Source organism: Cololabis saira, chromosome 4 (genome assembly GCF_033807715.1).
Source record: "Cololabis saira isolate AMF1-May2022 chromosome 4, fColSai1.1, whole genome shotgun sequence".
NCBI classification, from domain to species: domain Eukaryota; kingdom Metazoa; phylum Chordata; class Actinopteri; order Beloniformes; family Belonidae; genus Cololabis; species Cololabis saira.
Window position 1 is genome coordinate 40,542,447 of NC_084590.1, and position 27,553 is coordinate 40,569,999.

Sequence of the window (27,553 nt, forward strand, 5' to 3'; positions counted from 1 at the left end):
CTACTTGAAACAGGAGAAAATTGTTGTTTTTTCCAATGATGAGTCTTGTTTTAAGTATAATTAGATTTTTGTTTAACTAAAATTATACATTTTAACTAGAAATAAGACAAATATTCTTGTTAAGACTTTGAGTTTTTGCAGTGATCCATGTTACTTATCCTGTGAAGGACAGAGTCATATTGATAAGTTCAGAAAACTGTTTCTTATTGTTGTGTTTTGATGTATTTGATGTAAGCCCAGTGGATATTTAAAGCTTACAGAAGGCTGCATTTAACTGCTGCTATGTCATTCCTGCAGTATTTCTGCAGGTGTTTTGGTCACTGCTATTATTTGTAATATATTATATTATTTGTAATCAGCACAAATTATCTGTCCCCATATGATAAAATCCCCCCCCCCCCCCTTTTTTTTTCTTTTTTTTTTTTTACAACTCGAGTACTGGATGTAAGAGTATGAAATGATAAGGTCTGAAAAGTTGATAATTATATTTGAAATATGAGAGATTTAATTTATAACCAGTAACTTTTTTTTTCTCCGTTTAACATCTTACATAACACCTCCTGAGTTCACCTGAAGAGCTCACTGATCATCCAGAATAGATGAGGTCCCAAATGATCACAGCTTCAAAGCACATGATTAGAACTGATTTCTATCCCTACTTTTCTGCATTAATTCACATGGCTGTACAAAATTAGAATCCATTTTTATAGAGGGAAGTTTTGTAGGATGTCATTTAGCATCAGTTAGTCAGTTGGACGCCGTGTGCTCTCCATCCATTGCATTGGCACCGTATTTACAACACTTTAACTACACTAAGATTAGCATGGTTTCTGGTTTTTGTTTTCTTATTGGTGGACTGTAGGGCGGAGACTTACAGTCTTTGACATTGAAATTCTCCTCACTAAAAAGCTACTCTGCAGGGCTGCAGGGAGGACAGTGTCAGACTGCTCCAAACTTATCACCGGACTGGGCTCACACTCTCCTTAACTTCTCTGGATGTTTGATAAGAATGAGGATTGTTGCATTGGAATATCTGAAGGGACAAGAAGCTTCATCAAACTTTTAAAAATGACATTGACCAACATAAGGACATATCGGTTCTGTAAATGTTGCTGGTTTCACTTTGGAAATAGATCATAAATGCGCTCCAACTAGTATACAGTCCTTCCTAAAAGCTTGTTTTCTCGGTTTTTTTTTATTTATTAATAGGGGAAGATTTTATTTTCTAAAAGCCTTGGTCCATGTGACAGACAAGAGAGTCACAGAGCATCTCGAGAAAGGGGAGGATTGCAGGAAGGTCTCTCAGCTGAAACTTATCAAACATCTCCAGCCTCCTCCAGTCCCCGCTGTGCGCCTCAGGCTTTAAAAAAAAAAAGATGGAAAATAAAATAAACGGTAAGGTGAGCGCCATGGGTGCCACTTTGATTTCCGAAGCAGTTGATTCAAGAGTAGGCGACTTGAGTGAAGCAGGCTACGGCAGGTCCACCTCTAAGTTATCCGTGAGCTGCATGTCGTCCGCGCGTAACTTTGGCACCGCTGGCGCGCAGATCCGCGCTCTGAACCCGGGCGGCGGAGACTGCGCAGTTTTCAAAGACTGTAACGTTGTCGATGCCCCACTGGCCGGGAAGCCGTTTTACGACCGCAATAGCGAATATTTGAAGAGTGAAAACGTCCAGTGGGACGATTTTGTTAAAGTTCAGCGGACTGTTGCTGCCAGTGCCACCACGTCCGAAAGTTCCCCAGGCTGCGCCAGTCTGAGCCTGCGCTCCACGCCCGCGCCCTGCAAGTTGATCAAGGATGAGAAGGAGTCCTCTATGATCATGGACAACCCCGGTTCCAGTTTCGATCCATCCTCTGAGATATCTAGTCTCGAAATCTGCTGCGACGCTGACAGGAAGCTGCATCAGGGGCTTGGCGAAAGCGAAGCGGCGAGTTTCCCTCCGGCCTCGGCTGTTCCTCCTCGACCTGCTGCTGGGATGGAGGGCTCTCCAAACTTTCTCATCGACCTGAACCAGCCGGAGCCGCCGCTGGTGAACGCGACCCGGGCGGACTCCAGGTGCACCATTCCCGGGAAAGCCCTGCTCAGCTTCGATGCCAATAACGCGCAGCCGGGAGCGCAACAGCAGGCGATGTACAAGACTGAAGCGTCTCGTTGGCAGATTTCTCCGGCCGAACCCCAGTTCTGGTGCCAGCCAGCCGGGGGGAGCGAGGACCCCTTCACATCCGGCAGCTACGATGGCATCCAGACCCAGAGCCTGCAGAGGAACCCCTCACCTTTCCCCACGTTTCCAGGGTAAGTAGGAATTACGCACAACTCAATCACTAATTAAGGCTGGTTTATGGTTCCGCGTTACACCGACGCAGAGCCTACGGCGTAAGGTACGCGGCCGTACGCCGTAGGCTACGCCGTCGATTTAACGCGGAACCATGAACAAGCTTTTACGCACAACTCCATCGCTGATTACTGCACTAGAACGTTTTATAATAGGGACAATACGCTACACGCAGGGGCGAAAATCCCGGGGGGGACAGAGGGGGGACAAGTCCCCCCCATTAGTAAAGCTGTCCCCCCCTAGAATAATTTGAGACAGAATTAATAATGTTGGAACAATGCAGTAGTATTTAGTAGTGATGCACCAAAATGAAAATTTGTGGCCGAAACCGAAATCGAAAATAATAATAAACAGTAAAATCTCATCATTCAAGTAAATTTTCACTTGAAATAAGTAGAAACATCTGCCAGTGGAACAAGATTTATCTTCTCATTACAAGCAAAAAAATCTTGTTCCACTGGCAGATTTTTACACTTATTTTAAGTGAAAATCTACTTGAAACAGGTGAAAATTGTTGTTTTTTTCCAGTGATGAGTCTTGTTTTAAGTGTAATGAGATTTTTTTTACTAAAAATGAGACATTTTAACTAGAAATAAGACAAATATTCTTGTTAAGATTTTGGGTTTTTGCAGTGTATTATGTCAGATGTGCTGTATTATTGCCACCTTCCACCTAATACCATTGTTTTGTATTGCTCTAAGAAAGGTCTTCTGCCTGTTTGTGAGATAGAGATGAGAATGTCAAAATGCTGTATTAAAGGAAGGCTAAAACTTTTATTCCTTGTCCCCCCCTGGATTTATTCTCTAAAATGTTACTGTTTATTGTCCCCCCCAACTATGAAACGGGATTTTCGCCCCTGGCTACACGCAATTTTAATTTGCCATACGTCATAAGTCTACATATGTGTTCATTAACTAATTACAATGCTGGCAAGTTGAGGAAAGTGACTCTTATTTTCTTGAAGAGGCGCCTCTGCTTAATTAATGCTGTTTCATTTGGGTCTGGCTTTGAAAAGAAAAGAAAAACATTAAAGAAAATATCAGCCTGCAAGTTTCCCTTTCCCAGATGACTTCAGCCTCGAGTGATTCTGTTTGTTTTTCTCCCCCTAGTATGCAACCCCAAAGACTGTGCGTGATCTGCGGGGATGAGGCATCTGGATGCCACTATGGGGTCTTAACCTGCGGAAGCTGTAAAGTCTTTTTCAAAAGGGCAGTTGAAGGTGAGCAAATAAACTTTCAAGTTTCCAGATATGTGTTCACGCAACTGTGGACCTATAGTTTCCTTTTGTCAAATACTGACTGGGCCATCTGTTTGTATGGGATAGCTAAAAAAAAAAATCAAGCAGTTTAGCTTTAAGACTTATTTCTTTGCTTCAGGAAAGAATCTTGATTCATTACTTCTTTTAACTTTTTAAATGAATACATTGCATTTTTAAATGATTTGTACTCATAAATCTTTTGGCATGATAAGACTTGGAAGACTTGGTCATGGATCAACCTTTTTGTGTTTTATTTTCTTAGGAAAGATATTTTGCAAAAAGAAATTTTAAAATATTTGCTTCAACTGTCAAGTTAATTCTATCTTATGACATCTTATCTTCGTGATTTTGATGATAAAGTTTTGTTTTTATGAATTAAACAAAATACAAAGCGAATGCATCCGTCAAACATAATATTTTTTATGAACTTGGGTAAGCTATAGATAAACCTGAAGCCTACTTGCACAACCAGCCTCCATCTAACACAATATAACCGTATAAAATGAGAAAAAAAAGTAGTTTGAACTTCCTAAACTTTAGATCCCTCTCATTGATGGCCATGATGTTGAATCTGAAGTCATACTCCTCCTCACTTCTTTGTTTAGTTGACCTACTTTCCCTGAATATGATAGTGGGTTATTTGGCAACATTGCTGCCTCATTGAAGGCTGTAGCAACGCTCAAGTTGTTTAGCAACTGAATCCACTTAGAGGGACGAATCTTGACTTCACACTAGTTTACATGACCTGGTTGACTTTACTGCGGCTCTGGTCTGGTCTGGTCTGCTGCGTCAAAAACTGGCATGTGATCTATTATGTTCAGCTTGGTTCAATAATGTTGAAGAATAGGTGATTTAGCTTTTCATACAACACTGATGCTGAGCTCAAAACTGCTTCTGTTTGACTGTCTTCAGTCATGAAGTCAGTTACTCATTATTCTAATGAATAATTATTTGTGTAACACCTTTATTGTTAAATGCATTAGTTTACCTATGCCTCTTCTAATGTTCTTTCTTTCTGCATTTTCCTTTGGTAACTTGGGTCATTAGCAGATATCACATTTTGTGGAGAGTGAAAGGTCCCAAGAAAGTACAGATTCTTATATGTATATTACAGAAAACTTCAATTCAGGTATAAATCCTTGCAAACAAAAAAAAACAATCCACTCCTGCTGCCCCTCCCCTCCAGACATCCAGGCTGATAACTGACTGTACAACTGTGTTTTACATCACATATCTGCATAAAATATGATATTTTTTTATCTCTTTTCTGATTTCTTTTTGTTAATCTGTGTCCACTGTATCCGACAAATAACTTCAAAGTAGAGTGACGTCGCAATCACACTCTCACGGACACAAACACACACACACACACAACTCTCCCTGACCTTCTTTGGTAGTCGTTAAGGGCTATTAGTAACAGTATCACATTGACCAGTGTACAACATGTTCTTCATCTTGGACTTTTTTTTTTCCTTCTCGTTATCTTGTGATGTGAGATATATGAGAGCCACTATGTCTCACCAGGGCCGTGTCACTCTGTCCTCACAGCCTTGCCTCTATCTAATTTGCCTCTTTGGATCTTTCAGAATGCTGCCTCGGTGTGGAGTGGAGTAGCCACGCTAATAGTCGAGAGCCCTCTCTCCTTCTCAATTTTTTCTCCCCCTCTTCGTCATACGTTTGGAAATCAAGCACTGTTCAAATTGTGTGCATTGTCTGTACCCACTCGCTCAACAGGCCATCACAGCTATCTCTGCGCCGGACGGAATGACTGCATTGTGGACAAAATACGGAGGAAAAATTGCCCCGCGTGTCGTCTGCGAAAGTGCTATCAAGCGGGAATGATGCTTGGAGGTACTATTTGCTTGGATTTCTACTTGGACAGAACTACGGCCAGGCATCCACATGGCAGACGATACATTGATTTGTTATGTCGTAATAAGTAACCCTACTAAATCAGTCTGAAAGTCAAGTGAAATACTCCCGGTACCTGGATGAAAAAGACAGTACTGAGTTAAAATTAAGCAGGAACCGTTATTCAAGAAGACGTTTTTAAACTCTTCCAAATCTGTTTTAGCCATGTCAACGTTCAAGTTAAATCTGCATCAAAGAAAAAGAGTGATGACTAGAGCTTTCCCTAACTGGATCACTCCATGCATTTGTGTTCCAGGCAGGAAACTGAAGCGTTTCGGGGCCTTGAAAGCTTTGGGTCTGGCCCCGTCCCTCATGTTCCAGTCCCACTTGAGCATGTCCAATGACAGTCAGGCCTTGGCCCCCATGTCTTGCATTCCGAGCATCCACGAGATACAGGTCTCTCAACAAATTATGAACATCCTGGAAAACATTGAGCCCGAGATCGTGTACTCGGGATACGACAGCCAGCAGCCCGAAGTTCCCCATCTTCTGCTGAACAGTCTCAACAGGCTGTGTGAGAAACAGCTGCTGTGGATAGTCAAGTGGTCCAAGGCCCTGCCAGGTAACACCCCTCTGCATCTCAGGGTCAACACATTGGTTGCCAAGGAGATCCACTGGCAGGCCTCCTGAAGGTTTCAGCCTAAAAGACAGGATGACATATAAGCCTTGATCATGCTGTAAATATATTTAATATAAGAGAAGTGGTCCCCATTGGTATATGGGTCAATGACGAATAAGGATTTTCAACAGGTCAATTTTAAAATAATAAAAAAAAGAATATCTATTGCAGTAGTTCAAACATTAAGAATGTTGTGTACACATACATTTATATAAAAATTTTAAATTAAGTGATTTCAGAGTTTTTTGTCAAGCTGAATTGGCACTAGCCTTAAAAAAAGTCATGTGGTGCAACCATGATTCATATTAAAATAAATTAATTTCCTTAACACCTTGACATCTTTTTTTTTTACAAGTTTTCAGTATTATACAAAAATTGTTGTTTTTTTAATGGTTGCGCCACATGATATTTCATAAAATGGACATCATCAGTCAAACTCTGTTTGTATATTATGATGGAAATATAAATACAAATGTGTTACAATCTTACACACTACAAGACATTTCGGAAATCATGCCAGATAGGGCAGAAGATTGATACATTTAGAGTGATTTCAAAAAAAGTTTTCAAAACAAGACTCATGGTCGGATGGTGGCATCACATGACATTTTGACGCTTAAAACATCAACAAAATCCCAAATAACTAGTATTTTTAGTAAAATTCAAGTGAGTCCATATGTGGGACAGGTAGTTCATATATATGTTTTTTTTTATCCATTTAAAACTTTTTTGAATTGAAAAAAAATCTGTTTTTTAGAAAATATAGGCGTCACGTCATTGACCCATATAACATTTTTGAACTAAAATACTTCATAATATTAAATATAATATAAAAATAAATATATAATATAAAAATATCACTGGAAATGTAATTAATGTGCTGTTATGACACAGGTTATCACCAAAAGGGAGACAGAAGCTGCTAAATTCTTTTGTTTCCCCCCCAAAGGGTTTCGTAATCTGCACATAAATGACCAGATGACCCTAATCCAGTACTCGTGGATGAACCTGATGGTGTTCTCACTTGGGTGGCGCTCATTTCAGAATGTCACCAGTGAATATTTATACTTTGCACCTGATCTGATTCTTAGTCAGTAAGTAACTGCACTCAAATAGGCAATCTAAGCCGGCTTTTAAAGCGTTATAACTTATTATTAAGCAGTTAAACGTGTTTTTTTTTCTCCCCGTGTGTCTCTTCACCAGAGAACAAATGAGAAGATCTCCAATTTATGACCTCTGCCTGGCGATACAGTTTATCCCACAGGAGTTTTCAAATCTTCAAGTGACCCGTGATGAATTCCTTTGCATGAAGGCCATAATATTACTGAACACAGGTAAGATTGTTGATTAGGGGTGGGCAAAAATATCAATATGGCAATATATCGCAATATTTTTCCAGCCGATTTGATATTCAAAATTATTTTAAAATATTGATTTTTTTTCAAACAATAAATCATGTTTCAGACCAGTTGTCAAGTATGACTTTGTTGTATACATGGGCTTAAATAGTTAATGTTAATTTCATATTATGTAAATAATATGAAAAACATGCAAATATGTTGTAACTTTAGCTAGTAGTTACAATAAAACGTCATGTATTATTTGAATTACATTGTTTTGATTCAGTTTTTTCCATGGATTATAACTATAATCTGATGTACGTGCAACTCAGATTTTAAGATGCATGACTTTTACAGTTTTCAGCTAACTATGTATGACATTGCAATATATCCCAACATTTGGATATCGCAATATCGTATTGTATAGTGATTCAAGTATCGCGATGTGTATCGTATTGTGAGGTCCTTGGCAATACCCACCCCTATAGTGGAGCGGCTAAGAGTGGATTTTAGGCAGAATCGTGCATTTGGTGATACAAGCATGAAAATTGGCATGAGCAGTCTCCATGGGTCACTTGACAAGAAAATTGGTCGGGCCACTTGAAATTTCAAGCTGGCGGCCATTTTTCAAGATGGCCGCCACCTTGGTCGATCAATTAAGTGATGTAATTGTTTGGTTGGTGATATAGACATGAAAATTGGCATGAGCAGTCTCCATGGGTCACTTGACCAGAAAATTGGTCGGGCCACTTGAAAATTTCAAGCTGGCGGCCATTTTTCAAGATGGCCGCCACCTTGGTCGATCAATTAAGTGATGTAATTGTTTGGTTGGTGATATAGGCATGGAAATTGGCATGAGCAGTCTCCACTGTATTTTGTCTAACTCCTCACCCTTGACCTGTCCGATGTGGTAAAACCTGCCAGGAGTTCCCTCCTAACGGCATAGCTCTCAGGGTTCAGTGAAGTGCACAAGCTCCCTTACCACAACAAGGTAACAGTCACAAGGGAGGTTTTTATTTTTTTTGTTTTTTTATTTTTTATTTTTTTTACCTAAATGAACAGACAGTAACGTTGTCAAATAAATAGTAAGGAATGGAGAAACAAAAAGGAAGATTATTAAAATGGCCAGCTTTGGCGCTGAATGGATAGCGCTCAAAAAATAATTGAACAATTATTTACTGAATGGCAATATGGGCAGATCTAGAGGCAACAGCAGCTCTGACTGACATAGCCGTGGAACCATGATAAACTGAAAATATCCCTCACAAATAAAAGGTAGAGGTGCTGACATTACAAAGTATCTCCTCAACTAAAAATATCTCTCACTGGTAATTAGCCAGTGGAAAAAAATACTAAAGAACTAAACTAAAAATGCGATTAACTGGTAAAACTGAAGACAAACTGATGTGGCCATGGGGAGCCGAGCCATAGGTCTACACCTGAAAACACAGGTGCCAAGGGGGAGTAACCCTGGCAAAAAGAATATGCAGATAGGATCTAGCAGGGGCAACTAAACAGACATGTACAAGTGAGTCCATATCTGAAGCACTTACACCTTCCAGTACATGCCTTGGTGCACCCGCATTTGGTCAACTCCCAACAACTCTCTGCAATAGGTGGAAAGGGAGTCCAAAAGATTTTCCATTCCTCATCTTATTTTATCCATCCCCAGTCAGATGGGCTTGGCATTTGTGGTTGTGGCTTTAATGCCTGTCCCCACACGTATCCAGCCTCATAAGATGCACGTTTGGCATGCTCTTTGAGTGCTGCTTGAGTTGGTGGGATCAGGTCATATGGTCTTTGCTTTCTCGCAAAGAGATCAAGCCTCGCCTCATTCACAGTTGTGACATCGCTGGATCTGTCATACATTAGCACAACAAATCTCTCCAAAACTTGCAGGTCGCTGTCATCTACTGCAGAGGGTTCTGTTTCGCAAGAGCATAGAGTGGCTGGTCAGCAGTTATGACAGGCGTTTGTCTTGGATTCAGGAATGCCGCTGTATCACTAACTTTGTCCATGACATGCTTTACTGTTGCAACAGAGTGGGCTTGGTCTCGGAGGAGGGGGAGCAGTGATGTAATGCTGACTTTAAAATCCAGTCTCCTCCGTTGGGATGCATGGTGGGCTGACCATGTTATATTGGCAGAAGCATCGACTGCTTGGGTTAGGCTAACTTTCTCCAACCAGTCAAACTCGGGTGCCAAGTTTCTGTTGAATACAGTGAGGTCTGGTAAAGGTAGGTTGGCTACAGGATGGGGCTCTGGGTTTTTCTTTCTGAAGAAAACTGGTTGGATATTCGAGAAGGATTCAGGAATTTCAGAAACTTTGCTTGGTCTGTCATCTGAAAGTTGGAGTGGTGGCCTTATCTCACCCTCATTGTTAAGACCTGGATGTTGGAACATGGAAATACTTGTACCATGAAAGGATGTATGGGCCGTTGTTGCTGTGGGATTATGGTCAATGTTGTCCATAGCAGATGTGGTGAAGAGTCCCTTTCTCAGAATCGGTGGGCCGACAACTAATTTACTAACTAATTTACCCGTAATCATCAAATCAACACAAATGTACTTTAATGCCTCAGTGTTAGAGGTTTTTTCATGGCATAAAATTGTTTTGGCATCATCCAAAACTTAAAAAATAATGACTCTAAGTCCTCTCTAACTCTAAGGAGTTTGCATGTTCTCCCCGTGCTTGCGTGGGTTTTCTCCGGGTACTCCGGCTTCCTCCCACAGTCCAAAAACATGCATATTAGGTTAATTGGTGATTCTAAATTGCCCGTAGGTGTGAGCATGAGTGTGGTTGTGAGCATGGTTTATGTGTTTTTATGTGGCCCTGTGATGGACTGGTGACCTGTCCAGGGTGTAACCCCTGCCTCTCATCTGAAATGAGCTGGGATAGGCTCCAGCAGACCCCCGTGACCCCGCAAGGGATAAAGCAGGTATAGGTAATGGATGGATGGATGGATGGGTGGACTCTAAGTCCTCTTTACTGAAAAAAAAAATGTATATGGGAAAATTGATTTTGAGGATCCAGTGGCGGCTCACAGCAGTTTCCATGCTTGTATTTGCCTAAATGCTCCAATAAGGTGGTGGCCATCTTGAAAAAATGTCCGCCATCTTGAAATCCCAATTGGCTGTGAGCAGTTTCTTGTCAGGGGAACAATGAGACCGCTCATGCCAATTCTCATGCTTGTATAACCAACTTTACATCACTTAACTGCTCCAATAAGGTGGTGGCCATCTTGAAAAATGGCTGCCATCAAGTGGCTCGTAGCATTTTCTTGATAAGTGACTCATGGAGACTGCTCAAGCCAATTTTCATGCCTATATCACCAACCAAACAATTACATCACTTAATTGATCGACCAAGGTGGCGGCCATCTTGAAAAATGGCCGCCAACTTGAAATTTCAAGTGGCCCGGACAATTTTCTTGTCAAGTGACCCATGGAGACTGCTCATGCCAATTTTCATGCCTATATCACCAACCAAACAATTACATCACTTAATTGATCGACCAAGGTGGCGGCCATCTTGAAAAATGGCCGCCAACTTGAAATTTCAAGTGGCCCGGACAATTTTCTTGTCAAGTGACTCATGGAGACTGCTCATGCCAATTTTCATGTCTATATCACCAACCAAACAATTACATCACTTAATTGATCGACCAAGGTGGCGGCCATCTTGAAAAATGGCCGCCAACTTGAAATTTCAAGTGGCCCGACCAATTTTCTTGTCAAGTGACCCATGGAGACTGCTCATGCCAATTTTCATGCTTGTATCACCAAATGCACGATTATGTGACTTATCTGCTCCGCTACTATGGTTGATGTTAGTTTTGTTTTAATTGGGAAGGGTCATTATAGAGTGTCGCATTAACTGACGAAGGAATGGCATAAATTTTGCCAAAATGACACGATTAATTCAAAATGGCCGACTTCCTGTTCAGTTTCGGCCATGGCGCCAAGAGACTTTTCTTTAAGTTGTGACATGATACAGATGTGTACCGATTTACGTGCATGTACATCAAACCGTATTGTGGGGCTTGAGGCACAAAGTTTTCTAGGGGGCGCTGTTGAGCCATTTTGCCACACCCATTAATGCAAACCATTAAATATCACATTTTTTGGTTCTTGGTGCAAAATTTGGTGACTTTTGGGGCACGTTTAGGGGGGCAAAAAGGCCCTCCTTTCGTCGGAAAAATAAGGAAAAGGAAAAAAAGGAAAAAAAAACATCCTACAGATACAATAGGGCCTTCGCAATGTCAGGGCTCGGGCCCTAATAACAGCAGCACGGTGGATAATGAACAGCCCAGTAGAAGTCGTTTTGTTTCTCGACCCTGTAGTTCGCCTTTTTCAGCGTATTCCAGTGGTGCTTGATCTGGTTTGGCATTCGTACAAATCCTGCTTCCCGCAACAAATGACAAAATGTTCATATCTTTCATTACATTTATGAAGTGATTAGTCTACTCCTGGTCTTGCATTTCTCCATGTTTATAAGAACTTCCTGGACTCAAAAGACCAAGATTCCTTGCGATAAGAACATGCGCAGAAAACAAATTAATGTTCCGTTTGATGGGGATATTCCGTTTGGCGTTTACATGACCCAATATTCGAGTTTGAAAAGGATGGAGTAACCCAGGGGTCATATTCAGGTTTTTAAAAACCGGAATATGAGCACATTCCGGTTATTCAAAGGAGTTATTGGTGTTTACATGGTCGTGCAAAACCGGGTTATTGCTAATATACCGGTTTTAAAAGGGTTATTGACTGCATGTAAATGCAGTCACTGACTGACAAATATATACATTTTTCAAACAGGAGAATATTTCCTCTAAAAAAGTTGGGATTGAATGGCACTTCTGGAACGTCCCCCATGTCCTTTAAAGTGGAGTTGTATTTTTGCATGCATTATGTTTGTAAATGTTTTCAGGAATTTAAAGCAAGGGTTTTGTTTGCTCTTAGTGCCTCTTGAGGGACTCAAAAGTCAGGCGGCGTTTGAGGAAATGAGACAAAGCTACATCCGAGAGCTTACCAAGGCCATCCACATGAAGGAGAAGGGCGTGGTGGCCTGCTCCCAGCGCTTCTACCATCTCACCAAACTGATGGACGCCATGCACGATGTAGGCTCCTTCAAAGATCTGAGTACAGCACTATCAACTTGAGCTTCCTTAATGAGAACCAAAACAAACATAAATGCCTTTTTCCTTACAGATAGTGAAGAAGATCAACCTGTACTGTCTGAGTACCTTCATCCAAGCTGACGCCATGAAAGTGGAGTTTCCTGAGATGATGTCCGAGGTCATTGCCTCCCAACTTCCCAAGGTTCTGGCGGGCATGGTGAGACCCTTGTTATTCCACACCAAGTGATGACATCGGCACAGACACTGCAAATCCACGGAGGCAGCTTGTGACTGGATCGTTTTACTGCAGAATACTGGATTCTTTAAGCCTTTGTAACGTAATCAGGAGTTTGCACTTTGTTACATGCCTTTGGTTCCCTTGAGGTGAAACAGAATGAACAGGTTTCTTTCAAAAAAAAAAATTACCAGAGCCATATCGTGAATATTACAAATTAAGAAGCATCAACTAATAAAGTTCCCCTGTTTTATTCTTGTTTATCAAACATTTCAGATCCTACAACATGTGTGTACATGTTCATTACTACCAGATACATGGTGGTTTTTGAAAACCAAACAGAAAGACTATTATTTTTGTATTGCATCTGATAAAAAGTGAAATGTATAAAAGGTCTAATTAACCTAATATTCCTAGTGAAAGAGATGTGAAAAATATATTGAAAACTACTGCTATTCATGGAATTCATTTAGCATATCAGCAGAATGACTCAGTTCCTCCCGGGAGGAGAAGCTGGCAAGATATTTATCTACTAAAATATTTGAGAGAGAGGAAGAAAAAAAAAAAAGAAGTTGACTGTGATCCTAAGTTAAAGAAAAACGACTGAACACAAATCTGAACCCTGTCTGTGAACTGCCTTCAGTGGTTTATTTCCAAAAAACGGAAACTATTTCATAAGTTTCATCTGCGTCCAGATCTAGACAGAAATAAATAATGACTGACGTTAATGGGATGCGTGTCACACATTTTATCTAAGTCACTCGTTTTATATAGAAAAAGTCCAAAACGTTGCATTTATATAAATCTGTTCACATAAAGACGCATTTACATTAAGAATCACATGACACTCCCAGCTTTTCACCCGACTGTCTTTAGAGACGGTCGGACCTGACCGTCTAACAGCTAACAGCTAACAGGTGGAGCAGATGGGAGTAATAAAACATGCCTCAAAAAGTAAATAAGAACTCATTTTCCGAATAGACCATTTCATTAAATAACTAGGAAAACCACGTACGCCATACCACATTTAACTATCAGTAGCTGTATAATCACTCAGCAAACATAAAGGGATTTGGACAACAGGTTTAATGAATCACTCTGTTTATTTACCAACCTGTTTATGTACAGATACAGTAGATGATTGCGAGGGATCAAACTGTCATTATATATATATATATGGAAAAAAAAAGTTTTACATGTTCAGGATATGGATATAATTTCCGTGACATGCCCCTGCAGATTCCGACAGTAAGGGAGTGCTAGTCCAGCATCCCCGGTCAAGGCCGCCTTGCGTTCTCAGAAACATAAATGGAAAAGAACACCCTGATCTTGGCAGCAGCGCAATGTCAAATACGTATACTCCCAAACGCCATTCAGTCAACAAGAGAAAGTTTAACTTTGGAGTTTCCTCTCAGCTTGTAATAAGTGAAAAAAAGCCAAACTGTCATTGACACTTCTGACTTTAATTTAATTTTAGTTTTCCTGAAACAGAATGATTAAGTTAACTGTTTGAGCTAAGTTCTGACTCTGCTGTATAAAAATATTGTGACAAAAAAGAGTAAATTAATTATTAAATCTCATGTTCAAAGACAGTATAATCTGATAATTGTCTGCTTGTCATTCCGAGAACTCCAGCGTCCTGGCGACGGCCAAACACCGCAGACACTCCAGGCAGAGGCTTCATCTTCCAACATCTCATACATTATAATAGAAAAACATATTTTACATGAAGCGCATACTTAATGTGACAAGGCATTGTAATTACAGTTATGAGAAGTGAATATCTTTTAATGCAAGTAAAACCTAGTAGCAGTAATGTACAGTACAGTACCGTGTAGCTGCGACAGTGAGCAGGTTCAGGACCAGCGACGATCAGAGTGCATAAACAAAATTGCAAAGGTGCAAATCTATTTTGCTTTCTCTTATATTCATATATAGATTAGATGTTTCTCTTTGAAATCACAGCTTGTTTTTGACAGTTAAAAACAAAGTGGCGACGAAGCAACAGCTGTCCATTAATTTGATGAATATTTTATGTTGACATTGAAGAGGTGATATATTTGTGAGAATAAACTGTCTGAAAAGAAAGAGGAGATCGTTTTTATGATTCCAGTGCAGTCGATGGGTTACACATTTATGTTGAACAGCAATGCCACAATTGCCTTTTCTGAATCTCTACAGATCCTCCGAACCACATCTTAATTTCAGAAACGGAGGTATACTTTTCTATTGCTAAAAAAAAAAGAAGTATAAAAAAATGCATAAAAATGCAGAAATGGCAGTTTATAACACAATAAGAACATAACAACAATAAACAATAAGGTTTTGGGTTTTTTTTTTGTTTTGTTTTTTCTTTTCTTTTCTTCCATGGATACCATGAAGGAGACGGCAAGTTTATGACCTGTTACAGGAAAACGACGTAATTCTCTGGGATTAAGCCTGTTCTCCCCTCGTATGTTGCTTGGAGCCAGCCTGGTTCAACAGATGGGTAGACTGAAGGGCAAAGCAGAGAAAAACATGTTTAAGTCTAACAGCAACGAGAGTCAGACTCCTGGATGATTAAAATCATCAAGCTTGTGTTCTATTGCATTATTTCCAAAAGCTTATTGGCAATTTCGAAGTCACACTGACTCCTTCAAGTCTTTTTTTTTTCTTCCCACTTTTGGCAAATTTTGTATCAAGCTTAAAAGCAACACAAAGACCGTATACAGTACATGTATATGCGTGTAAAACAGGACAACATACAGTACAAAGCAAGCTTCCTCAGATATGCTGAATAAGGATGTGGAGAGAAAATGCCCCGTTAATTTGCAGAGGAATAAAAGTGGCCCGCCTGCTTGTAAATGGTGGGAAGCATTTGTTGACGTTTTTTGCATTTGGCTGCCGGCTGTGTTAACAGGGAACAGGCACCAGTCCCTTCCATCACTAGGTTACCGTGACCTGACTGCACCGGTTATGGGCCAAGCCATCTCTTCTTGGAAAAAAGCAAGAAGCAAAAAAAAAAAAGAAAAGAAAATCCTCAGACTCTCTGGATTTTAGCTACATTTAGGGGGTGTCACGCTTGAAGGAAAATAATTTCCTTCCTCGACCTAACACCAGGAATTTGCCAGGTCCTTTGCAATGAGCTGTCAATATAATACAGACGCATCGCCCCCTCTGTGTACTCTGTCAAATGTCCAGTCGGCCCGGGCTAGGAGGCAAGTGTGCTGATGTGAACACTTCTGCAAAAAAAAAAAATGAAAAACTCATCCAAGCAATAAAGTAGTCTTTGACATCTCTTTACTCACCGTTTGAGAATTGCGCCCCCTGGGGGAAGCTCAGCTCGTTGCTGTGTTCCGCCTCGCAGGAATACATAGCCTTGGCATCTCTATAAATGACAAAAAATCAACAAAGGAAGCAGAGTCAGGGCACATAGGAAGGAGAATGCTAGTATTAAGTGTTGATGGTGCTGTGTTCACGTCACCTTGCGACTGATGCAGACTGCGAGGATGAAGCATTTTCAAAAAGCATTGCTCTGGCAGCAACCCTAAAACAATAAGAAAAAACGATAAAGTTCACTGCGTAGTGGCTGAGAGCCACTTATAACATGTAATCTGACTCTAACTCTAAGGTTATGTCACCTACAGTTTCATTCCAAGTTCATAAATTCAGCAGCCTTTCCTCAATGAGGAAGTTAATCCTGTCTGACCTTTTCTGACCAACAGGTTTGCCCACTTAGCCTCGCTGAGTGTTACTCATTGTTTGGAGTGAAGTAAAAGGCATGACGACAAAATAAGGGGAGTCTTCCTTCCTGCAGGCAGATGCTGCTGCAACACAGTTAAATTATATAACGCGGTGACAACTTGACTCTTGAGTACAACGGCCTCGGAGTCGAGGGCACCACCGAGCCCGGGGGCGACGGGGGCCGGTTGTTATACGGGGGAACATCTCCAGGGACTGAGTGACTGGCTCCTCAGACATGACAGCTAAAACAATCAATTTGTCCCCGAGGGAACGAGCGCAGGCTGCTCGCTGGGTCACATCAACCCCGGAGCCGGCAGAGCGTAATTAAAGCCAGCTCTCCCACCAGCGCAGCGAAGACATAAATCTCCAAACACATACTCATCTGATTTTAGAAACCTCTCAGTGCTCATAAATAGAGCGAGGGAGGAGAGAGGCAGAGAAAGGGAGGAAGGAAAGACAGAAAGAAATGCTGCTATTTTATCGTGCTGTGTAAAACGATGAGGTCAACAATATGCTGAATAGATTCAAAGAACGGCCCACCATTTCACTTTATTTATGTTTTGCAGTTGGCTAATCATTTACTGTACGCGCTCAGGTTCATAATAAAGCGATAAAGCAATGAATACAATGTCCCCGAAGATAAGATTGAAGGAATGAAACCAGATTGGATATCTTGACTGGCTGCGTTTTAAATGTGAGTCATTACACTGAGCCGGGCCTCTGGTAGCCGTTGCTGACGGAGGTGTCCGTCCTGCGGCGGACCACCTGCTTCGGCGGGAGGTCTGGGTTCGCAGCAGACTTGACACTCTCTTTGGACTCCCGTGTTGACAAACTCTGGGCGGATCCGGAGCAGCTCCTGTGGCCTTGGGGGCGACATAAACATAACAACTTTTGTCTCCTCGTAGATGACACAAAGAAGCCAAAGTCTGATACTGAAGCAGCAGGCACCAAAAAGTACAGAAGATTATTAGGGCCATGCAGGAGAAAAAATATTTGAGAGGGGAAGATTTTTCTTTTATTATGCACTTCGAGAAAAAAGTCGAAATGTTGAGATTAAAGGAGCTGTATGTAAGAGCAATAATAAAACAAATCATAAAATGACCCCGATATGTCAACAGACATTTAAAAATCATGTTCATTTCAAATACTTATGTCACTGACAACAGAACTCAAGCCAGGATATTCCAGTTTAAAAAGAGGAGTTGCAGCCCTCAACTGATGTTTATGTTGTCATTTTTTGTTTTGGCCTGAAGTTCCACCCTCCACCTATCTCCCAATCACCAAGTCAGTATTGTTTCTGAAGCTCCACCCTCCACCTATCTCCCAATCACCAAGTCAGTATTGTTTCTGAAGCTCCACCCTCCACCTATCTCCCAATCACCAAGTCAGTATTGTTTCTGAAGCTCCACCCTCCACCTATCTCCCAATCACCAAGTCAGTATTGTTTCTGAAGCTCCACCCTCCACCTATCTCCCAATCACCAAGTCAGTATTGTTTCTGAAGCTCCACCCTCCACCTATCTCCCAATCACCAAGTCAGTATTGTTTCGGCATCCGGGTTGCCAGCTCGGCTCTAATTATCACAGCCATGGCAGCTTACGTTCCTGCTGCATTCTGCAGCCTACCTGGCAACCTCTGGCCGGGGGGAGGAGGGGGAGGGTACACGCCGCTCAACAATATTTGGAAAGTGACTGCAGTACCAGTTTTGGACATTTCTTACAGACGGCTCCTTTAATGTTGAAATACAATTTCGAGAAAAAAGTCGGAATGTCGAGATTAATGTTGAAATATAATTTCGAGAGAAAAGTCGTTTTCACATCTCTTTTTTACGGAAGAGTATTAGGGCCAGGCAGGAGAAAAATATTTTAGAAGAGGAAGATTTTTTTTTTTCATTATGTACTTCGAGAAAAAGGTCAAAATGTTGAGAAAAAGGTTGAAATGTCGAGATTAATGATAAAATATAATTTCGTGAATAAAGTCAAAATGTCTCCTCTGGCCCATCAAATCCAGTTAGGGGAGCGAATGACAGCTCTGCAGAAGCAGCCGTAACTAACTAACTTACATCCTTGGAGTGTAACGTTAAGGGTACATATCTGAAGTTATGCAACTGCATATGTATAATTCAAGAAATTGTGACTTTTTTCTCAACATTTTGACTTTTTTCTCGAAATTGTACTTCAACATTAATCTCGACATTTCAACCTTTTTCTCAACATTTTGACCTTTTTCTCGAAGTACATAATGAAAAAAAAAAATCTTCCTCCTCTAAAATATTTTTCTCCTGCCTGGCCCTAATACTCTTCCGTAAAAAAGAGATGTGAAAACGATATTTTTCTACTGTGCAGACTGTGTTTGTGCCAACTGGGGGCCGTCAGGTTAGAAGATTTCATCTCAACAACAGTAAGGTTCACACTACGACACTTCTGTACACGTGATTACAGCAGAAGGAGACAAAGCCAATGGTCCCACCGTCAGATGCCTGCAGCGACCTCGCTGAGGGCGAGGTGGAGCGCTGCATCAGCGCCGGCCTGAGGTCGGCGTAGCAGTGGGGGGCCTTTTTGGGCGCGGGAGACATCCTGGGCGTGGAGCTGAGCGAGGACAGGCTGAGCGCGTCCTCCGACTCCCCGTCCGTCCGCCCCGCGTCCTCCCTGGAGCTGGAGTCAGGGCTGCTGACGCACGCCGCGCTCCTGGGGCCGTTGGAGTGCTGCGACGGCGTCCGGCGGAGGTCGGTGAGAGACCGGCCCTGGTTCGCCCCCACCTGCCCGGACGGAGCCGCTTTGGAGGAGGAGTTCTGCTCCGAGGAGTGGGACGACAAGGACTCCATGCTGCCCATGGGGGTGCTGCTGGGGCTGCTGCTGAAGGTGTCGCCTATGCAGGGACCAGGGGGGAGGCACGCAGAGCCCTCATTAAAACCTGCTTCATTAGTAAATAATTAATGAGCTGCTACTTTTGAAGCTATAAAAGCTTTCATGACGAATGACTCTTCAATAGACGAGTCGCGTCCACAGGTTTTTTGGCAGACTGCCGTGTGCGATGACCCGTGGCAGTAATTAAGCAGTAATGCATTTGGTACTCACTTTCTGCATCTGCCAGGCACAGAGTCGGGGTGTAAAGGCTACGGGGTTTCCGGGGTCCTTTGGACAGGCAGATGGCTCTGCTCCTGCGGGAGCCGGGCCGGCTCTGCGGCTGCGGCAGCGGCACGTTGGGGTCCGGAGGCTGGTGGAAGATCTGTAGGGGCCAGGGAGACTCAACACAGCTGCTCGACACGCCGCGTGGAATTCAGGTCGGAATTCCCACCGTGTTTGTGCAGTTAATTAGAAATATGACAGTGAATGAAAGTAATAATAATCTCAAGGTGACACCGTTTTTTCAGACTTTATGGAAGAAATAGCTTCAACAGCAGCCGTGCAGGTGTAATAAAGCCATCAAGAGGAATGGGATGTTCAGCATCCTCCCCATGGAAACAGCGCTTTAGAAACGGCTTCCTGTTTTGCTAGAGAAGAGATCCCAACTGTTTGAGACAGACAGCTACTCTCCATTGAATACGATCGAGCCGGAAGTTTCTCCCTGTCAAACTTAGATTTAGTTTTTTATTTTCTCGCCCCTGTTCCCAAGCTATTGCATAAAGCAGTGGTTCCCAACGTTTTTTCCTTGGAGCCCCCCCCACTTGTGTCTAAGACCAGCCGGGCCCCCCGGCCCGTACGTACTAGCAGCAAAAGAGTAAAGTTATTCGTTACAAACCTTTAATTGAAAAAATTAACATTAATTATGTTTTTTTGATACATTTCTCTTTGGTTTACCCTGTACTTTGTTTTTCTCACCTTCCTTTTGTGTCACCAATGTATAAAATAAAATATAATATAAAATACACACAAAAAATAATTGCAAGGACATAAAAATATTTCTGAAAAATGTCTCTTTTAATATGAGAGCAACATCTTTTTTTTTTACATTTTTCCTTTAACAACCTGTCGGAGTAGTAGTATGATTAAATGTTGAATAATGATATAATAATACGTTTTTAAGTTTTTATCCTGATAAATAACTTAGTATTTTAAAATGACCAAAATATATTTTCAAGTGGGTTTATACAGACTTGGATTACTGTATTCCATTAGGTGTGTTATTATGATTTTTTATTTATTTAACATGTCTAAATATAATTTTTACAACTGCATATCCTCAAAGCAGACAAAGTTTCTCGCCCCCCCCAGAGATCTCAGGCGCCGCCTCAGGGGGGGCCCGGACCCCAGGTTGGGAAACACTGGCATAAAGGAAATGTTTGGATCCTGACCATATTAACCTAACTGGTGCTACAAAAGTAAAACTGAGGTGAATTGAACTCCAGATGTCCTAAAGAAGACCATTAAAGCTGTTTGCATGCATCCACAGTGCGGCGACATGAAAGGAAAACAATGTCTCACCTTGTTGAAGTTTTCGATGAGTATCTCAACTACGATGTTCTGGAACTTTATGTTCATCATGGCTGCAACGGTTTCCTCTTGCGACCGCATCAGAGTGGGCCCGAAGATCACCCCCAGGTTGGACACGGTCATCAGGTTGGACTGGTTTTGTGCAGAAACCCTACATGCAAAGGAACGCTCCCATTATTCATGATATAAACTATGTGATGCGTTCATGGTCCAACAGATACTGACGGCCGTGGTGACGCCTTCAAGTGCACTTTGGTGCTCCAGAACTCGAAAGAGATTTTAATTAGTCGGAGCACCTTTTATCTCCTCCTAGGGACCACTTTTCTTGTTTGTTTGCCCCCCCCCCAAGGCTACAGTGTAAGCGATTGATTACAGAAACATACGTGACAAGGTGTTGTATTAGTAACTCCAGCATCTCCCTGTTCTTCTCGGGCATTTTGTGAACCAAAGCATGGACGGCACACACTCTGTAGTTCTGGTCATCGGACTCTGAGAAAAGAAACGAGCATTAAAATAATCAGAAAGGTGCCCTACTAAAATTAAACCATCAGAAAAGTCAGTTTAGTTCAACTTTATTGTACCCGAAGGTAAATTCGACAGAGGTGTCAAAAGTATTCACATTCATTACTCAGGTAGAAGTATAGATACTAGAGTTTAAAAATACTCCTGTAGAAGTTGAAGTATCAACTCAAGTTTTTTACTCAAGTAAAAGTATAAAAGTACTGGTTTCAAAACTACTTAAAGTATAAAAGTAAAAGTAATGTAAGGGGGAAAAAAGCCATTAAGGACAAAAGCCATTGAAAATGAATGCATCTTAGTATAATGCAAATATATTAAAGAACCATATATGTGTACTATTGAGCATTAACATGTGTTTCAGAGAGCAGACGCGTACAAACCAATAGGGTGTCGGAATGGTATTATGTTTATACTTCTCATCCAACCACAACCAAATTCACTCTATCCGGATGGAGCAATTTAACTGGATAGTTTTTTTTTAAAGGCCGAAATGAAATACGAGGCTGTTTTTAAAATGTAAGGAGTAAAAAGTACAGATAATTGCGTGAAAATGTAAGAAGTAAAAAGTCGTCTGAAAAATAATTACTCCAGTGAAGTATAGATAACCAAAATTTGTACTTAAGTAAGGTAACAAAGTATTTGTACTTTGTTACTTGACACCTCTGAAATTCGACTTGCAATAAGGTGGTCTAGCGAGTCCAGCAATATTAAGGATGTCTATATTCTGGGGCCATGGAAATAACATGTCAATGACTGTGGCAAGAGAAAATCAATATTTTTATTCTAATAAAGATTATTTACAGACGTCATTCAAATAAAACCTTCCAAGATAAATAAGACAAAATCATCTTTAACTTGTTCCCAGATCAGTTTTTCACACTCACACTTGAGAGGCTGCTCAGACATGCGGAAAGATGCAAATTAGCCCAAATTAAACCTATTTAACTTGTGAGTTTGATTTGATACGAGGGAGATGAGATGCACACAGCATGGAGGCATTTTCTGAGACAGAAGCTGTTTAACCGCCTCGGCTCTTGTTTATGTGATTTTCCAACCATCGGGGCTTGGATGTGGTGCCTCGAAAGCAATCTCGCCGCTAGAAACAAATTCACATTATGTTTGATAAAATTGTTAGTCTGGTTCAAACAGGATAACTGCATAAATGCAATGTCGCCACACACCTCGAAAAACAAAAACACATTTCAGGGATTGGTGCAGAACCTGGAGCCCTATTACATGTATGATGATAAAAGATAACAGCAGCTGCTAAAACATCAATTATAAACTGTATATTTCTTTAACTTACTAACAGCCATGATGAAATCTTTGTGGAGCTTGAACGTCATCAGAGGCTCAGAGAGACACCTGAAGGGGAAAAGAAAAGTCCTAATTTACTGTTATTTGGTGATAAGGCTCCTCTGAGGGAAGCCACGGTCTCATCGCTGGCGCTGAACGCACGACTAGCAGCAGGGAGGTTGCAAAAAGGCATTATGGGAGCAATTATGAGTCCTGACAGTTACAGACAGGCGGCCCGCGGGGCAAGCTGACCTGAGGTAGTTCTTCAGACCGCTGGTGATGGTTTTGTTGTCCCACATCTCCGGATCCACGTCCATGTCCACTGGTGCCTTCGTAGCTGTCGGAAACAACTCCGTTTTATGTCACCGCAGCAATTAATTCCAACCATAATCCAATACAAGCACAGCTGGGCACAACACGTGTCGATGAGCATTACAAAAGTTTACATTTTTATGTGAAAGCTGAAGAGCTGAATCTAGACGAAATCTGATCCCGCGACATCCCACAGAGGTGGAGCTCAGGCTTTGGAAGTGGCTCCGGTAATTCCCTTTGACATTTCCTCTTAAGAGATATTTAGTGTATGTAAACAAGAGGACAAGGTATTATGAAGGCAGATGGCTTTTACACGGTCACACCACAGAGAGGAGCTCTTTCCTCACCCTGAAGCATCACATCATGTTTACAAAGGAACAAGACCAACAGTAAGAACTGGATGGTTCATTTTTATCTAAAACACAAAATCATTTCAATACGTTTGTTTTCTTGTCCTCGCATTCATTGTTTGGGAGTCGTCCTTGTATACAATCAATGTTTGTTCTTTTATGTCCTGTTTTGTTTAATGGGAAAGTAGAGGGACCAAGTGATGCGTTCAGGGACCAGGTGATGCGTTCAGGGACCAGGTGATGCGTTCAAGGACCAGGTAAGAGGTTCAGGGACCAGGTGATGCGTTCAAGGACCAGGTGATGCGTTCAGGGACAAGGTGATGCGTTCAAGGACCAGGTGAGAGGTTCAGGGACCAGGTGATGCGTTCAGGGACCAGGTGATGCGTTCAAGGACCAGGTGAGAGGTTCAGGGACCAGGTGATGCGTTCAGGGACCAGGTGATGCGTTCAGGGACCAGGTGATGCGTTCAAGGACCAGGTGAGAGGTTCAGGGACCAGGTGATGCGTTCAGGGACCAGGTGATGCGTTCAGGGACCAGGTGATGCGTTCAGGGACCAGGTGATGCGTTCAGGGACCAGGTGATGCGTTCAGGGACCAGGTGATGCATTCAGGGACCAGGTGATGCGTTCAAGGACCAGGTGATGCGTTCAGGGACCAGGTGATGCGTTCAGGGACCAGGTGATGTGTTCAGGGACAAGGTGATGCGTTCAGGGACCAGGTGATGCGTTCAGGGACAAGGTGATGCGTTCAGGGACCAGGGGATGCGTTCAGGGACAAGGTGAGAGGTTCAGGGACCAGATGAGAGGTTCAGGGACCAGGTGATGCGTTCAGGGGCCATCTCTAGTGTTTTGTGGTTTATTCAAATCTGTTTTCCTATCTTTAGTTCATTTGAGCTGTTGTTGGAGCAGTGATGGGGATAAATGTGATGTCACAGGGGAATCTCATTCTTCTTTGTCGGGTATGTTAAGTTGTGATGATCAGACATTATGTGCACTTTAACTTCCTGTTTGTAAGAGGGGGCTGAATTAAAAGGAACTGGGGGACGTTAAAGAGAAATGTGATTGTGATTTAGTCAGAAACGAATGAGAATGGACCCCCACGATGGTCGGAGTCTGTCATTTCTACCACACAACACGGCGAGCCATCGCTGGTCAAACGTAGAAAGAGAAATCACTCTCGAAGAACAGTGATAATGAAATTGGCAGTCTGCCTCGATACATGACGTATAAGAACGTCCACAAAAGATACTTTAAATCTCAGTTACTTACAAAAGAAAGTGGCCATCAGCTTCTGTACTTTGGAGTTAACTCCTCCGATTCTGTACAGTCCCATCGTGCTTATGCCTGCGTGGCGACGGGGGGGAGAAAGACAAATAAGACAAAGGCCTTGGAACAAGAGCAAAAGATTTTCATTTCTCTTAGAACGTGCTTTGTTGCGCTGAGTCGTACACTAATTAATAAAGTGCACTGATAATCGTTATCGGGTTGCGTTCAAGTAATCTGAGGCGAGAAAGCTGAGCGGGTCAAAAGCCTTACCTCTCGTCTCGACCAGGTTAATGCATTTCCTTACGAAGTTAAAACCTGCCTCATTAAGATAAGCTGTAATGCAACACAAGAGCAGAGATCACAGGTCAATTACGTCCCGGGTTAACTACACATCGTGTGGGAATAATCAGCCTTCCCTGATGCATGTACTCAGACTAATAAGATTAATAAGATACAACCCATGTGCTGGAAGGCTCCGCTATGTCAGCCGAGTGGGCGCGTGTCAAATAATTGTGTTAATGAGCAGAGATAGATAAAGGTAACAATGCAGCCTGTTTGACAGTCTTGATATTTCTGTGCTGATAACTCGTGAAATTAATGTGAACAATATAGGATATGATGAAAGTGACTTACTCTCCTCCTTTTTGCTTAATATGGCTGGCAGGTTGTAAATCTGGAGAAAGTTTGGAAGGAATATTATTGTTTTTCTTCAAAGTGCAAGAAATTGACAGGTTTTATATTTATTTTAGTTTTTCATTTCCCTCAACTGTGCATATGCTTTAAGTGGTTGTACTATTTTTAGCAATGGTGAGATCTAGTATTTTTTGTTTTTCCATTTTTCCATTAACATCTAACCACCACAAGGGGGTGCCATGGACAAATAATACAGATATCCTTTTCTATGCAGATAAAAAGCAAAAAAAAAAACCAGCCTGGCCAGTGCAAAACTATTAACTTAAATTGACAAAGTCAGACAGCCTCACCGGCTCCTTGCCATCCATGGCCTCGAGCCACAATCTCCGGTTGGACTCCGACTGTGCCTGCAGCGTCATAACGCCATGCCTGGAAAGATGCAAGAGAAACGCTGGTCTGAGTCTGTCTCGTTGCCCCGGGCCCCCTAGACACATCACGTCTACGCCGGCGCAAACCACTTTCAAAGGACTAAATGTAACTGAAATTGCTTGTGTGCAAAATGCTACACTTCAAACGGTGGCCTCGTTTGCCGCTGTGCTCCGCATTCACTCCCAAATAAAAGCTGGATGTGCTTAATGGTATTAGAGTGAATCAAACTTTGCACTCCACATGCATATCCCTCTGTAATCTCACACCTAAGCATTAAATCTGGTCTTAGCTTTATTTGCACTACACCTTCAGCTGGCTTCGACATGAAACATACACAATAACTGAGCAAAACAAACGAAAGGAGAAACCAAAACTTCCCCCCTTTCCAGTAGCGACAGTTAGTACTAGCGTGAAGCTGTATCAGTTTGCATTTGTTACAATCAGAGGTCATTTCAACCAAATTACAACGCCAACCCCCCCACGTGTTTGAAAGTTGACCCGAGAAGACTGTTTCACGTTTGCTCCAATTCAGGGCTTTCAAATGTCCCATTCTCCAGTTTCACACATTTGATGTGAAAGTATTCACCTTTCTGATGTTCAAACATTAGAAACATCAAAAAAATATTTAACAGCAGCATCTATTTCCAGAAATGCTCAGTTTGCTGCTGTGACACATACTGATTCTTTTTTTTTTACTGATACTTGTGTAAACTGTGGACATGTTGCACCTCATTTTCTTTTTACTCGCATCATTTTGTTGGACTGTTTCAAATTATTCCAATTAAGTCACTGGCTATCTCAAAATCTTGGCTAATAAAAAGCATTTACATCGAACGAAAACCCCTTTTAAGTAATTTGGAAGAATGAACCCTTAGGAAATGAGAGGGTGGCTTGATTATGGCTGGGCGATAGGCGGAACAGCACATTTGTCTCGTACTGAGGATAAATGGATGAGCTTGAAGCTGACTGGAGCTCGGCCCACATGGTATCCCTGTGGTCTGAAGATAGCCTGCGGGACTGGGTAGTATATGATAAATGAGTCGCCCTGCACATAAACTGCAGTCGTTGTCCAATCGCTGCAACTCTCGACAAGCATGAGCAGGAAGTTGGCTGGGCCTGCTGCTGCTCCTGATTCATACGTGAGTCGCCATGATGAGCTTGTATCAAGTCTGGACAGCTTGGTTACTTCAGCTCCTGATGTTCAGTACATTTTGACAGGTTCCTTATTCTATTTTTGGGCATGTTTTATTGGAAACTAGGCTAGAATATTGGCCTAATAGATACAAATCAACAATGAATCTCCCCATATGGTTAGGTGATTTCAACAGAGGTGTCAAAAGTATTCACATTCATTACTCAGGTAGAAGTATAGATACTAGAGTTTAAAAATACTCCTGTAGAAGTTGAAGTATCAACTCAAGTTTTTTACTCAAGTAAAAGTATAAAAGTACTGTTTTCAAAACTACTTAAAGTATAAAAGTAAAAGTAATGTAAGGGGGGACTCAGACTCACCCGGCACTTTAAAACCTCATTTTGTACATTTCCGGTCTACATTTTATTTTACTGTTTATACTTTTTATTGTTTATACATTTCATTTCATTTTATCTCTTACATATTGCTTTTATAATTGTATTGTGTTGCACCAATCACCATAACAAATTCCTCGTGTGAAAACTTGGCAATAAACCCTGTTACAACCAAAAACGTAATAACGGCCAATAACGTAATAACTGCCAATAACTTAATAATTTTGTCCATTTCAAATGTAATAAAGCCAAT

At 41.7% G+C, this 27,553-nt stretch overlaps 2 protein-coding genes across 5 annotated transcripts in view; one reads left to right on the forward strand and one right to left on the reverse strand.

The window, feature by feature from the left end:
- The first annotated feature begins 1,376 nt into the window (after positions 1-1,376).
- pgr (progesterone receptor) lies at positions 1,377-12,890 on the forward strand. The gene is made up of 8 exons (XM_061719787.1): positions 1,377-2,293; positions 3,443-3,552; positions 5,326-5,442; positions 5,759-6,064; positions 7,071-7,215; positions 7,325-7,455; positions 12,423-12,580; positions 12,672-12,890. Exons 1-8 carry the CDS (start codon positions 1,377-1,379, stop codon positions 12,825-12,827), a joined length of 2,040 nt encoding a protein of 679 aa, XP_061575771.1. The 3' UTR covers positions 12,828-12,890.
- A 1,000-nt stretch (positions 12,891-13,890) lies between these two features.
- LOC133441962 (rho GTPase-activating protein 42) overlaps positions 13,891-27,553 on the reverse strand; it is a 103,552-nt gene continuing 89,889 nt past the window's right edge. For 2 of the 4 annotated variants that reach the window (XM_061719795.1, XM_061719793.1), the window contains 14 exons: positions 25,695-25,773; positions 25,345-25,384; positions 24,982-25,044; positions 24,715-24,789; positions 23,038-23,122; positions 22,796-22,854; positions 21,354-21,459; positions 20,962-21,121; positions 19,615-19,765; positions 19,007-19,405; positions 17,245-17,401; positions 16,279-16,341; positions 16,103-16,182; positions 13,891-15,308 (listed from right to left, as the gene is read on the reverse strand). In XM_061719795.1, coding sequence (XP_061575779.1) covers positions 15,220-15,308; positions 16,103-16,182; positions 16,279-16,341; positions 17,245-17,401; positions 19,007-19,405; positions 19,615-19,765; positions 20,962-21,121; positions 21,354-21,459; positions 22,796-22,854; positions 23,038-23,122; positions 24,715-24,789; positions 24,982-25,044; positions 25,345-25,384; positions 25,695-25,773 — 1,606 coding nt within the window. In that variant the 3' untranslated portion in view covers positions 13,891-15,219. Of the gene's footprint in view, positions 15,309-16,102; positions 16,183-16,278; positions 16,342-17,244; positions 17,402-19,006; positions 19,416-19,612; positions 19,766-20,961; positions 21,122-21,353; positions 21,460-22,795; positions 22,855-23,037; positions 23,123-24,714; positions 24,790-24,981; positions 25,045-25,344; positions 25,385-25,694; positions 25,774-27,553 lie in introns of all 4 variants that reach the window. The other 2 variants (XM_061719794.1, XM_061719792.1) reach the window with 1 other exon arrangement.